The sequence below is a fragment of the Seriola aureovittata genome, chromosome 22 (assembly GCF_021018895.1).
Source record: "Seriola aureovittata isolate HTS-2021-v1 ecotype China chromosome 22, ASM2101889v1, whole genome shotgun sequence".
NCBI classification, from domain to species: Eukaryota; Metazoa; Chordata; class Actinopteri; order Carangiformes; family Carangidae; genus Seriola; species Seriola aureovittata.
Window position 1 is genome coordinate 14,655,142 of NC_079385.1, and position 15,267 is coordinate 14,670,408.

Consider the following 15,267-nt stretch of genomic DNA (forward strand, 5'->3'; position numbering starts at 1 on the left):
GCAGTTTTTGATGGATGTAATGACCAGAACTTGCATATTATCAATGATGTGCATGGATATTCATGCTCCCGGTCAATGGATGATACTGCAGTAACTACAGCACAAATACAATTAGGGCAGCGACTTCCTGGCGAACAAGGTCAAGAGGAGGCACAGGTAAAATGTACTGAGAAACAGGTGAGAAACCTTAACCTATTCTTACAGGCAAGATATACATACATCATGTGACAGTGCTTCATCTAAAAAGGGAAATATCAGTGATAGAAAGCCTTGACAAAGACTTGTGCAATAAGGCTGCTTGGACTGGCTCATCAAATGTTTAAATTGTGCCAAATGTTTTCTATCTATAAGGTATATTTGTGCACAGAAATGATTTTTATAAGGATTTAAAAGGAAGTGAAATGGATGCAAACAACAGATGTTTCATTTTAGATATTTCATAAGGGGTTTGACCAGCTAACAACAAAAATAATAGACTGAAACAAAGTCTGGCTTTAAACATATTCAACATCATGGGCACTTTTCAAAGTCATCAATCATTTTCACTTTAACTTTATCCGGTGTCTGTGAACAAAGTACTGCTTTCTTGTCATCTGGTAACAATAAGTCACATTAGAATTGTTTCGACACACTGTACTCCTGTCAAAGAGTAAATGTAGGTCAGATTATTCTTCTGTTTCCAAAAAGTTATAACATAGGGGCCATTCATCGAGTGCAAGTTCTCAGCATATTACAGGTACTAGTCGTGCAGGAATAGGTGGGTCTTAGCTTCCTTTTTGGCTTAAATTAAAACAGCATTGTAAATTAAATCTGTGACAGTGTTCTGTTATAAACTCAAGTCTCACAAACTACTACTTCGAGGGGCTGGGGCCATTCCCATAATGCATTGGCCAAGAGTCAGAGTTCATTCCGGAGAGCTCGCCAGTCCATCACAGGATGTACTGTATACATTTACAGGACATATATGTGTCTATATACACAAATAAACAGACAACGCATTCAATCTAGAGTCTCCATTCCACTGCATGTACGGTTTGTAGGAGGAAACCAGAGCTCCCTGAGGAAACCACACAGACACAGAGAGAACATGCAGCAGGTTTGCTAATAGACCTTGTTGCTGCGAGGCGATAATGTGAATCACTGAGCCATCATACCACCACATTCAGGTCCCATGGTGAGCAAAAACACTTGGGTAAAGGGTCTAAAAAAGATTAATTCACTTCTAGTTACCCCTGCAGCCTTCAATTCATATTGATGGGTTTTGTGGGCTGAGGCAAAAAAAATATTTGCACAAGGACCTTTTCTGGCCTGTGAGCCACTAGTGATTTATAGTCCTTCAGTCATTTACGTGACTGTAATGGGAATATTTAGGTTAAAGAAAAAAGACAGAGCTCCCTGGAGACATGTAGTGGTTAAGACTCCTATTTCAGAAGGAGGTTATACAGAGTCTAATGATCAATGATCCTAGAAATCTAGATTTTCTCCATTTGTCCCCTCTTAAACTAAGTTTACAGCACACTTTATGGTATTGTATGGAATCTCAGCGGAGACAAATGTCAATAACCTGCTATCTGATGAATCAAAAGAAGCAGTGAACACATAACACTCTGTTCTTTTTCTAAATTTACCTCCAAGAATTGTTGCTTTTCCTTTTTTCTTGGTCCCAACACATATTTAACAATTCAGCACCTTCTTTTTATTATTATTATGAATTATTAATTAACGCAGTTAGTTTCATTACTACTATTTTTATCAACCCCTGATATTAGACATGCACCTTCAGCAATCAATCAACTCTCATTATCATAAGCAACAACAAAAAATGTGAAATGTGAGATAACTTAGAGATTTGGACGGAGATGGATAAAATGAAATATACATTAATAACTGAATGAGTACTGTGACAAATAAATGGTAAATTCAACTTTCCATTATTTAGCTTATACTCAATTATGTATTCCCAAATTCATTTACATTTTCAATTCAGCCTAAGGCCCAGTAGTGAACGTTGTCACTTTTGGGACTCCATAAAAACTGCCTCCTTCGCTTAAAATGATAAATGTGGGGATTCAAATTACAATAACGCAAACGACCCATCCAAAAAACAAGAAGCGATGAAAAGACAGGACATTTAAGAGTTATGACTGGCTCTGAATCTTCTCTCTCTGATATGACTTAGGTCTTGTTTTTTTTTGTTTTTTTTAAGACAAGGACAGTCTGAAAAGCATTAGTGTTTGAGCTCTGGCGCTCATCCCGGCGCCTCAATACAGCAAACATGAATGTACTTCAATCTGTTGCCCCCATGTGGTGGTTATCAGTACAGCATTTTCTATTTTCTGTCTCTCTCTCTCTCTCTTTCCCCCTGAAACACACACATATAAGCACAGTGCAACTTGATCTCCTAAACACACGTCTATCTTCTAGACCATAAGCACTTAGAGTTATTGCTTTAGGCTCTGTGCCAATATTTGTGTGTGTGTGTGTGTGTGTGTGTGTGTGTGTGTGTGTGTGTGTGTGTGTGTGTGTGTGTGTGTGTGTGTGTGTGTCCGTAGAAATGGTTCAGAGAAAAATTTGTTGTGTGAAAATATGATTCCATCAACGTAACAACTTGCTCATACACTCATTGCTTGGTGTGTGTGTGTGTGTGTGTTTTCACATGCGTGCCGGAGTGCGTCTGTAGGTGAAGTGCCTGTCTTGTGGCACTTATGCAACCAAAGTAATCTGAGCTGCTTCACCATGTTAAGCGAAGAGTGGTGAGATCCTGCCGAAAGAGCAGATGTGCCACAGATTTATACAGATGGTTATTTCAATGTGCAAATCGGCACTGGCAATGCGGTACTAAATTCCTCAATGAAATCCTCATATCAACATCACAGTGATGTGTTAAGCCCTGTTATTATAGGATATTCTATATCAAAACAAAACACCTTAGCTGGCCCAGTTTATACTGTATCCCTTAATTATGGATTGTAAGAAAATAAAGGTAGGAGATAAATGTAGACCAAAAAAAGAACAGAGGTATGTTGTGTTAAGCAGATCTTGTCATCTGATTTTAGAGCCAGTTTACTCTTGCAGCACATGTGAGCCCATGAGACAAGGTGAGGGAATCACTTGGCCTTCCTGGGGATGAGTGTTTTAAGCACAGTGCTTTCCACATGACCACATGGTAGGAACAGAAGGTGGTGTCTGGGTGCTGTCTGAGATTTTATTAGAAGCCTCTGTGTGTCCGTGCCAAGAAGTCCAAGAATATCCCTCTTTGCTAATATGCTTGCTTGGATCTCCATCTGTGTACCTCTGTCAGGGCATGTGCATGTGTATCTCAGTTGTAAAGTTTTTTTCTCATGTGCTCGTATTTATGTGTCTGTGAATGTGTCTGCATGTGTTGTTGACAGGGAAGATAGTTTGTGCTGCACTTTAAAACATGTGCCAGATTGTTTCACATACCAGGTTTTATCTTTTATGTTTCATCTATGATATATATATAAAGTGCATGTTTTTCTATAGTAAAAAGCAGTTGCACTTATAATCATGAAACTATAATTTAAATAAATATTTTTTTAAAGAACCCCTTTTCATATACAAGAAAGATATATGAACCTCAAGTTACTGTTGCTATGCCTACAAATAAGACACGTATGCTCCTTACAGTGATTACAGGAGCAGAGCTACAATTTTTTTTACCAATGTTCAAAACAATGGTTCCTTGATTACAGACAGAAGCACTCTTCACATTTTCAACTGATGAATTTTATCAGAAAAAAATTCAACCCACAAGATCAGTATTAATGTTATCATCTGTGGCTACCTAGCCGATTAGGCTAACCGATTAAGCTGCCATTATATTAAGCTTCATATTGTTATATGTTATACATATATATCATAATGTTAACACAAGTTAGATTGAAAAAAGAAACAGGTTTTAAATATACACTTGATGTGTCTAAATACTGTGATAAAAGACTGAGGGTAAAGCTATATGTCCCAGAGAAAAACTCACCATTAATGAGGACTTGCAAAATAAAGCAACAGCATTGTTCTGTTGTTGCAATGTAGAGCTTGTTAGTCCCTAAAAGTACATGTGTAAGATAAGGACAGATGGAAGGTCTGACTGCAACTAAGCTACTTTTTAATTAGGGCAGAGCTGCAGACATCAGCTAAAACAGCATCCAGGATCAACTTCCACATGTACAAGTCATGACCAAGCTAGTAACCGTAAAAAATAATAGCGGTAACTAGTTAGCTGGACATGCTAATATCTTTCAGTGCATTAGAGCAGACAAGTCACGCTGTTAAATCCATCTCATATAAGTTTAAGAAAAAGACAACATCCTCCAAACTGTTTAAATGCCAAACATTGCTCTTACTATAGCCCCATGTACACTGCTTCATGTGGAAAAATGCTAATATATCACTGAACAGGGGTGGGGATTAGCAAACGATTAGTTATATCAGTTATATAACTTACTGTATATACTGACTTTTGTTTGCCTTTTACTGCAATTAATCCATTGTTATGTTGACCCTCATCAGACACTCAGTGTTTAAAAACAGTATGTTGCTTATATGCAAAAGACCATATGTTAACAGAGCATGATTAACATACATCTGCAACCAAATGTCTATAGTTGGCATATGCTGTGTAACATTATTGGCAATGCTTTCCTGTGAATAGTTTCACATAATTCTGCAACTGTGTATGGAAATAATCAAACTTTAAACATAAGTCAGAATTTGAGTCAGAACCATTCAAAAACCCAAAACCTTTATCTTTTATGTTAGAGGCTGTCATCCATCGCTTCCCATTATAACAAGGAACTCAATGTAATAGGACAAATAAATTGTTTGAAAAACGGTGATAAAAGCCAGTAAGGAAGCCAGTATTTGAAGGGGAGGAAGGCTGACTAAGCGAAAATGTTAGAATATGTGTTTTCCAGCCTTCATAATAAGATCAGTTTGGAACAGCTTTCTAGTTCACAAAAACAATGCCAGAAACACAGTTAAAGGCAGCCAACCCTCAAAGAAACAAACATTCATGCACAGAAGGGCACAATGTGTACCTTGTAGAAAAAGCAGCCCCTTGTTTTCCTTTATCTGAGGGCTTTGTCCGTAGGTTACCTCTAGGAGAAATGAATACATTTCCCATGTTTAATGCATCTATAAAAATGTAATTTAAAAAAGTAGAGGGTATGAAATTTTTCCCTAATGCATTTCAAACAATCAAATACAAGACTCAAATACAAGATTTATAAAATTTACAATTTAGGTCCCTTTGACTTACACGATATTCACATTTCCTACTGGTCAAATTTGTGTGATTTGTAACATTGGGCTATATAAATATAATTGGCTGATTTATTTTAACTCTTGCTGCTGGCATAAAATTAGCTTGCATGTAGCTAGGTACATCGGCCCTTTGATTTTTATGAACTTATATTGTTTGATTACATGGTCTGCATCTTAAACCCCTAGGCAACCAGAGCACTCTATGAAAAGATACTGTTTTTATATTTCAAACCAACAAACCAAGACTAAAAGCCACTGAAAAGCTAGTTAGCTAGCATGGCTAAAAATATCTGGGCAGTTGAAAGCTGCACAGAGCTGTAGTCTGAAATGTTGATTCTCAGTGGAATAGGTAGGACTATTACCTTTGCATTATTCACTGTGAACTGTAGTGCTTAATGTAGCTTAAAGAGTAATGCTGGTTTATTTTGCAGGCTTGGTTGGGGAAGTGGACCTTTCAAAGGAAAAAAATGGAGGAGGTGTGGGGCAGGAACTTAGGCAGGAACTTTGCTGCATGTTACTTTAACTTTGGAAAGAAAAAATATCTGGGTCAGCCGTTCAAATTCAATGAATGGAAAAAGTTTCATCCAAGTTTTTGTTGTTCCATCCCACATCCAAGTTTTGTGTCCTTTTTCTACATATACTGCATAAAAGAAAACATCACTGAAATCCAAACAGGATTTGTTCACTTTTAATGAATTTAAACTCTGATATAACTCCTCACTTGGCTTCTTTTTTTTTTTTACAGGGAAATTAAACCACACAAACAAAGTATTAGGAAAAAACTGCAGAAAAGCCAATGTCTACCATCTGGTCTAATGGAAAGGATATGACAGCATAAGGCAGACATCAACACATTCAACGAGAAGCACAGTGACTAAGCAATCTGACAAAATGTTTGTTTTCCAGCCTCCACTATGTGAACAGTCTGGAACATCTGAAGTCTGGGTTGACACAAGAACACTGCCTGTAACAGAGGTAAAAACACGCCGACCTCAAAGAAATAAATATTTTTGTCAGTTTGCTGATGAAGGGCCCGAATGTGAACTGTGTCCGTATGAATGGGAAGCACAATCTGAGAGGTTTGTCCATCTTTTACCCTGTATGAAGAGGGTAGTTTTTGATCATTTATACACTCAAATTAGGCATTCCTGCCCTTAAATTAAACATTTGATGGCCCAGTTGAGTAATTAGATGTATTAAATGAATTATAGGAGTGCAGTTGCACTTCATACTTGTTGGTTGGGGCATCAACATGGAGCATGTAAAAAAAAAAAGAAGGTGGTAACTAAGTTGGATAACTGTATTTCCCATGTGTTATGAAGCATTTGGCAGCACCATGCATCAGAGAGGTAACACATCAAGGTGTGTTGTGAATGTGACACAAAAAGGCTGCAGTGCATGGAGATAGGGATTCAAAACTGGGACAAAAAGGGGACAGAATCAAAATAAAGACAAAGCTTGATGAACCACATGTGCTTCATGGCCTTACATGACACCGGGTGTGCAGACAACCCACATGTCAGCCCTTTTCTATATTACCATGTAGGTGACTATCAAGGGTTTTAATTAAGGGGTGGATCTTCATAAGTGCAGCTTTCTTTTGCCTGAATATAGAGGACATAAATTCTTGGTATCCCACAGTCCATTGTTCATCAGTCAGTTGTTTCATGTTTGAGTTTGGGCAATCCTTAAAATCGATCAATCAACTCTAAAAATCTGGACTATCACATAACACATTTGATATCCTAAAGGACTCACCTTAAGATTGGGATAAACTTGAAGACTTGCTGAAATCTACAAAGCAGATGAACCACACAAAGGTCGTTTCACCCAACTTGTACTTTATTGCCTGACTAGCAATTTAAACAGGGATCTGAAAGCTGCCGAATGGGGAGTTGATTCTCAGTGGAATTAGTAGTACTGTCCAACCCTTTACATTAGCGAGAGCCATTTCATTGAGAATGAATAGAAGAAAACAAATATTGCTTAGTTGAACATTGTGGGCTCAGACAGTAGTTTTGTTCTAAGAAGATATGAATGGTAAAATACGACTTGATAAAATGAGTGAGATTTTAAAAAGATATATTCCTACATGTCATACTCCTTCAAAGTTTCTCTGTTGATTGTTTACATGTGTTAAGTGACCTTTAAGGGGCTTTGAACTATTAACTCAACATTACTAATGACAATACTAATGACTTGCTTGGTGTTTGGTGTTTGTTCAACTGTGACTCTGCAGTTATCCATCACTGAATGTGAGTAACACACATGGGAGTAAAAAGAGAAAAGAAACTCCTCCAGATAGAGAGATATGATTCAAAGAAGGAGAAGTACAAAGCCATAAAAATACTGGAAAAAAAAATAAATATAGAGCTTCACTGGATGGGTCAAATTAAGTTGAGATTCAGAGAATCCAGCTCCAGAGAGAGAAAATAGATGTGGGACATTTTTTATTGTCTTGCAACAAAAAACTGAGATGCATTAAAAAGTGTGCTTATATGACGAATTGTTGGAGATCACTGCTTGCCTTTTTATTGTGGAGGTTTTGAGGTGCTTTGTATACTTGAATGACAAACAGTTTGTTTTCATCCTCATACTGTTTCAAACGATTTTGCCCGTGTTTGAAATGTAAGTGGTCCACATTAAAGGGACATTCCATTCTGTTTTCAACCTCATTTTCACAGTTTGTGCAATCAGCCCGATAGTTTCCAACATTTTGCTCAGCAGATTTTGGAGATGCATGGGCCGTCTGCTAGACTTCCTTTGGGTCAGTCAATGCAAGTCTTAACCCTGTAGTGGGTTAAGCTCTCTCCATCCATGTATTCAGTTTAAAATGAATGTGGGAGGCCATAACAATGACTGATGCCTCGCAGTGCTGCTAATATTGTGGTTTTATGCAATAACCAATGTAAAAGTAACATACAGAACACAGTATTAATAATGAGTAAGCCAAATGACTGCCAGAGCAACAGTATGCAATTAAAACCCAAGCTCAAAACAGTTGAAAAGGCCACTTAAATGTTGTTAAATTGATTATCTGGTGTGGGAGAAAAAGAAAAAATGTGCAAAACAAAGACATATATTTTTTTTCATTACATATCTTGTGAAATCAGAGCTCTTGAGTTAGAATGTGAGGAATGAAAGTTTTCCACAACTGTGTCCAACATGGTCCCTTAGAATGGTATGTGAGTAGAGTAACAGACCGCACTACGACCTATTAAATCCAGGCGTCAATTCCCAGCATGCTCTGGCGGCATGATGGACGTCCACAACAAATGGGAGAAACATTTGGCCATTTTCTCTCTCACCAAATTCTTCTTCAACCCCACCTTTGAGATGAGTAAAACACCACCCTGGTCCATTTTATCCATTTGTTTCACTGTTTGTATACTGCAGAGAGGGATGATTGCAGGGCTTTAAAGTGCATGGACAGGAATGTGGGGGCGCAAGACTGAAAAGTACAATAATTTACAGCAAAGACATATGGGATCAATTGGATCTGCTTCAGCCCACCTTTCTCCCCTTACAATACCATGGCTTTGTTCGAAAACAGAAGAGAAGAAATGTTTGCGTCAAGTGTTATGTAAGTCTTCTTTGGCTCTCCCGTAACCTTTTTGTCAGATTTTCCAAAGCCTTATTCACGTCTCAAGAGGTAGAGTTGAATTTAGTCTCATAACGGGCGGCTGGGTTTAAATAGCTGCCAGAGATCATTTTCACATTTTTCCACACATTGCTTCTCCTACTCTTTAGATTTTTCCATGCACCATCTTGCAAACACGTTGGGGTGATTGTTTGGAGGACAATTAAATGATGCAAAAGAAGTGGTTGATTTGTAAAGGTCAGAAATGGTGGGAAAGGTGAAGGTAATATCAACACCATTATACATTTTTAAGCTTTTTCTGTAGTGCAATATTCCTGTGTCCTGTTGCACCTGCTCATAGTTAGGTAACTGCACTTTTTTGGATGATGCTCCCCCTAGACATTCACGCCGATGACATCTTCAATTTGTATGACGATCTGACTGACTTTAGGAAGAAGAAGCCTCCTCTCCTCCCCCTCCTCCTCCTCCTTTTTTTCCTCTCTGTCTCTCCATCTACCCCTCTCTCTCTCTCCTCCCCCTCTCTCCTTCTTTCCCTCTGTGTTTTTCTCCAGAGACTTCCAGTTTTTGAACACCACACTGTTCTTACCTACTGGCCCTCCACCCCACACACACGAAAAGAGAGAAGCACAGGTAAGCTTGCATGTGGAAGCATGGATTTGTGATTTCCTGTTTGATTATTCCTCTTTATTTCTGTTTTCCGGGTGGGATTATCAGCTGTCACTGCTAGGCTTTTGGGCATGGGCTAGTGCTGCAGCAGAGTAGGCGAGAATACCAGAGCACGGAAGAAAAAATAAGTTATATGATTTGCATATTGGATTAAGAAACGCAAGAGTGGTGTATGAGCCTAGATCTTACATGTTTATGTGGCTCTACGGTGCCTTTTATGATTGTTTCATAGATTTTAAGGGACGTTAGGCTTTGGAAAATAATCTGTTGCACTTGGATCCAGTGTGTGTCTGCATTTTTCATGGGTCTGGAATTCATCATTCTGGTTTTGCATTGTCTGCAGGGTTGATTTTTTAGTCATGATCCTAAACTAGTTTTAGGTTTGGTTTTAGTTCCTCCCTCTATGTATTTCCTTCATTGTTTATAAACGTAAATGATGATGAAAACCACTTTTTTACTGCTTCACATGCAAAAAATACCTTAAAAGTGGTGTAATATTTGTCTGTGTATACAGTCTGTGTACTCTTGGAACATCTGCATTGCATTATTGCTCCCATTGCTGGTTCATGTAGAAATCTATCAAGTTGATAGATGAAGTGGTTCTGGGAGCAGAACCGTTTGGTTCAATCTGCAGCTGTAATGATGTGGCTCAACACAGATAACTGAATCAAGGCATGTAGGACTCGAATCGGTTGACATGAACTCTTGACCGATTTTGTACACTAACTCTCTGGGGAGTGGGTGTGGCACTGGGCTATGGTGTGTGTTGGAGGGCAAGACTGTAATCTGTTTTGCATTACAGTTTAAAGAAATAGTTTATTAGATTTTTTTCCCCTTCATTTCCCTTATTCTAATCAAACACGTTTGAATTGTGATTTATGTGAACATCAGCTAAAATTGTCAAACGGCCCTTTTTACCACCACACCTCCAAGAATAGCAGGGGTTTGAATAAAGCAAGTGCATTTGTCTTTTTCTGTTTAAGATTATGGTTTTACATTTTGTTGCTCTTGGCAAATCTAACCTCTAACTTTTCTTTGTTATTCCCTGCCTCCCCTTCCCTTCTGTCTGTTGGATCCCCAGAAGCCATGTCCCCTCTGCGTGTACCCTTATTGGCCATACTGGTCAGTATGGCCCTGTGCCAGTATTATGACTATGACTACCAGCCCGTTTCCATGCTAGGACCATCAGGGCCCAACTGTAATCAAGAATGCGAGTGCCCAATCAACTTCCCCTCCGCCATGTATTGTGACAGCCGCAAGCTCAAGTTTTTTCCCATAGTCCCAACAGGGATCAAGTACCTGTACCTCCAGAACAACCAGATTGAAGAGATCAAGGCAGGAGTGTTTGATAATGTTACTGCTGAACTTCGCTGGCTTGTACTTGACAACAACCAGATCACCAATGCTAAGATAGCAAAGGGAACAATCGACAAACTCACTGCCCTGGAGAAGCTATTCTTCAGCCATAACAACCTCACAGAGCCAGTCATCCCTCCTTCAAAGTCCCTTGATGAGCTGAAGATAATGTACAATAAGTTGTCCAAGTTCCCCTCTGGACTCTTGAATGACAAAGAAAATTTGACCTCCATCAACCTTCAGCACAATCAGCTAACCTCTGATGCCATCACAGGGGCATTCAAAGGGCCGAAGAAGCTGATGTCCCTGGATGTGAGCCACAATAAGCTGAAGAAGCTGCCGGCCGGTGTCCCCAGTTCACTGGAAATCCTCTATGCTGACTACAACGACATTGATGGCGTTGGAGCCGGATATCTGAACAAGCTGCCCTCGCTGCAGTACCTAAGGCTCTCCCACAACAAGCTGGTGGACAGCGGCATCCCTGCTGGTGTGTTCAATGTGACATCACTGGTGGAGCTGGACCTGTCCTTCAACAAGCTGCAGTCCATCCCTGAGATCAACGTGCAGCTGGAGCAACTCTACCTCCAGGCCAATGAGATCACCAGTGAGTGCTAATCTATACTTATTAGCATTTTCAGATATTTTCAGAGTTTCACAGTGAAACGGAAGTTAGAGCATCTTTAGCTTCAGTGGTGTGACGTTTTTCCGAATGAAACAGAATATGTGGGCAGGGTTTCATTATGAGAACGATTTAAATCAAATCCATCAGATGTAACTGAGTTGCTTTTAAGTGGGCGTGACTTAGCAAATACAGTGCAATGCAAAGCTGTAAAGAGAAACGGAGCTGCAAACTGCAGGACGATTAGCCTCCACCCACAAGTCCCTCACCCACATTGTTAGATCAGGAGGAGGACAGGGGTGAATTTTAACTCAACCACATTCTTTGGAAAAGAACTGACATCTAAACACACACCTCCTGCTTTGGTCTAAATTGCTGACGCTCCAGTGTGGTTTTATATGATGGGCAGGGTTAGCCCAAATCACATTTGCTTGGATAAATTTATGTGTCACCTGGAGTTCAAGATGAGTCATCAAAACAGGGACCCACCCCAAAACATTGCTCTGTAGAGCTGGTGGTAAAAAAAAACTCCACGTGGTACATTTAACCCCAGGCATTACGGGGCATAAAAGATATATTATAACTTTTAAGTATTTTGTTTTTTCTCCAAACTTCCATAACTTTCTCTCCATTTTTGATTCTTTGCAGAGATTGACCTGTCAAGTTTCTGCAAGTACATTGATCCCGTGAACTTTTCCCGTCTGAAGCATCTGCGTCTGGACGCCAACAATGTCTCACATAGCAACATGCCCCCTGACGCCTCCAACTGCCTGCGCCAAGCTTCAGATATCATGTTCGAATAAGGACCTCCCTCAGATCTATGACATCCTGAACCCCCCCCAACCCCCCGCCCCCGCCCCCCTACTAGCATGACAAAGCTCAGCTGAAAGCCTTGTGGATTTCAATGTCATACTATCCCACATTTTGAAATACTGACATGTCCTTGCTTCTGACAACTAGTATTATGCAAATCTGGGGTATTGTAATGGCATCTTCATCATTTGTATATATATCTTAACTCAATCTAAAGCTGGGTGAATTTAAGATACAATACATACATCTGAACATACACATCTTGTTAAATTCATAATCTTTGTATTTGTAGATCTGAATGAATATTCTAATTGTTGAAAACATGAAAACATTAGGCAAAAAAGAGGGGGGGAAATATGAAATTACAATAGACAATGTATAAAGTAAATTACCAAAAGTTCTATGAATAGAAATTAATTCATGTGCTTTGATTAAAAACACACACTTTAAACATTCCAAACTTGTATTTGATTATATTGAACACAGACATAATGGAGTAAACAATGGTTAAAAGTTCTTCAGTGTCTCAGTTCACTTGTCGTGCCCTTTTGTTGTCTGTCTTCTATGTTACAGTGTTTAGCATGTATGATATACAATGATTAATCCATTGCTGTGCAAAGGACCAGCGAATGAGGATTGCATACTCAGTGTGTAATGCCTATGTGAGAAATTATGATCAAACTGTAAAATAGCAGTTACATTGCAGTGAAATTTTCAGTATTTTTTTTTAAGGAGAATACCAGTCTTTATAACTTGTGTCTGTCTTTTCTTACCCACCAGTGGTGAAGTTAGAAATGTCCATTTGAGAAATAACTTCCCCAAACTAAAGCAGGATTTACATATTTCTGCAGGCTTTGGCATTAGAAAGTACAATAAATGACACAAGTACAGAAGACACTGGCATTATCCTCAAAAGTAAATACTTCTCATACTGAACTTCTCCTTCTTTTTCAGAAATCACAAGTTAAATTGTTTCTTCACGTTGCTTAATGCCCAGCTGTCCACTGTCATGCACATTGCTGATTTGTATACAACATTTGCATTACTTGCATGCATCCAATGGTACCATTCTTTGATAATAAACTACAGCTTTTGCAGTTAAGGTCCTCTCATTGTTACGTTGTTGTTTACCATAATTGATAAATGCTTTTTAACAATACAAAGTCAACTTGGCAGTGCAGTCGTGTTGATTGAAGTTATTTTATTAGAATATCACATTCTGTCTAGGTTTAATTTGTCTTTTTATTGTGATTTCTTATGTGGCCTTTGACTCAGTAACTGCTCTTGGATTTACTGTGTGGAAACCAAACACAGTTGAATAAACTATGTTTCCAAAATATTTGTATGATATCACTTTTTAAACCGTCTGTAATTAATGTCTAGCATTTGTGGAAACAAATTGTTAAAGACACCATGCTGACAGGAACACTGTGCTTAGAAATGTAATTTCTGTACTACTTTTTAACAAGGCACCCTTTATGAAGGGTTTATAATTTGTAACCAAAAGTTTAATTGTATGTAAATCCTATATTAACTCTTTATAGATCTATAATTAGCTACAAATAAAGACAACTCTTGGGCTGCTAGGGAGTAATATATATATATATATATATATATATATATATATATATATATATATGTATGTGTGTGTGTGTGTGTGTGTGTGTGTGTGTGTTTGGCTGTTGTAATAAAACCATTAGTTACAGTAAATGTTCTGTACTCAGAGCTGGAATAGAAAGAATCATATTGCTCTATAATGGTTTAAAACACATAGGTGAAAATATAAGTTCCTATTTTCTGCCCCAACAAACAAAACAACATTCAATCTACACACAAAATACAGTATATCCAGGAGTTTCAGTTTCACCTGAGCTTTACAACAGGTTGTGACTGGTTGCAGTTTACTACTAACTTTGTGGAGTGTGCTGTGCAACTTTCAGCAGCTACCATCTTCCTTTCTGGCCAATATCTTTGTGATGAAGTCATAACATTTGCTGCGATTTCCAAAAGGAAAAAAAAAAGAGTTTTTTAGATAGAAGAAAGATCCTTTTGTTTATTCTCCAAAGTTTGTTAGAGTGTCAAGGATATACTGTTTTCTTTCATGCCCCAGCTGTTTTCAAAGCTCCTTACATTGTGGTCTTCAGTTGCATTTTGTTATTCCCCAGTTTTGACTTTGTGTCACTCAAGTCATTAATTTACAGAAGCTACATAAAGGACCTATCATCTTTGTTCAGTCCCACATTTTAGTGTAGCTGGAGTCGAACAAAAACTGCTGGTCCTGGAGGGATGCAGGGGTTGCAGGGTTTCACTTGATACTGCAGCTTTAAGATATTTTCTGGGTAAATCTGCCCTTCCAACTGTCTCAGATAGAAAACCACAAATTCTCCAGGACAGTTTAAAAAGTACTTTATTTGGTCTGTACAGCTTCACTACAAACAGTTTCCTGAAAAGAGGACTGTCTTGCTTCCAATAAGATAAAATTCAGTCTGCATATTTGGCAGGTCGGGGGATCCTCCGTCTGCTTGTTGCCACCATTTGTAGTGGATATATGTCATTCTTCTATAACCTTTGTCTACATTTTTTGTTACTGCTGATACTGAACCATTTTTAGAAACAATTCATGTGGGGTCATCAAGAGGTGTTGTATCAGCATGCTTATTTCCTGCAGAGAGAAGTGTTACTTAGCTCTATTTTCTCTACTGTTCTGCATCTCAGTAGGTTACCTGAAAACAACCAAGAGGAATAAGAATTCCAGGGATTTTCTGTTCAGGTTTTTTGGCCAAGTGCGTTTAGTCTTGCGGTGATTGGAGAGGTCTGAGAATTGTATGTCTAACAGTTTGCCAGAGGGAAAGAAAACCCTAAAACCAGCACATTCCTTTTGGTTTCTGCACCAGCTTTCAAATGCTTACCGTCCATTAAAGAAATCTTA

General features: G+C 38.6%; 1 protein-coding gene across 1 annotated transcript; it reads left to right on the top strand.

The window, feature by feature from the left end:
* The first annotated feature begins 9,209 nt into the window (after nt 1–9,209).
* Nucleotides 9,210–13,675, top strand: lum (lumican). The gene is made up of 3 exons (XM_056368133.1): nt 9,210–9,514; nt 10,632–11,510; nt 12,174–13,675. Exons 1-3 carry the CDS (start codon nt 9,247–9,249, stop codon nt 12,326–12,328), a joined length of 1,302 nt encoding a protein of 433 aa, XP_056224108.1. The 5' UTR covers nt 9,210–9,246; the 3' UTR covers nt 12,329–13,675.
* The last annotated feature ends 1,592 nt before the right edge of the window (nt 13,676–15,267 follow it).

Bases quoted from the DNA above. Each gene is read 5' to 3' on its own strand.
- lum (XM_056368133.1), top strand. From the start codon at position 9,247: ATGATGCTCCCCCTAGACATTCACGCCGATGACATCTTCAATTTGTAT. The intron at 9,515-10,631 runs GTAAGCTTGCAT...TTGGATCCCCAG, and splicing joins ACGAAAAGAGAGAAGCACAG to AAGCCATGTCCCCTCTGCGT. The intron at 11,511-12,173 runs GTGAGTGCTAAT...GATTCTTTGCAG, and splicing joins CCAGGCCAATGAGATCACCA to AGATTGACCTGTCAAGTTTC.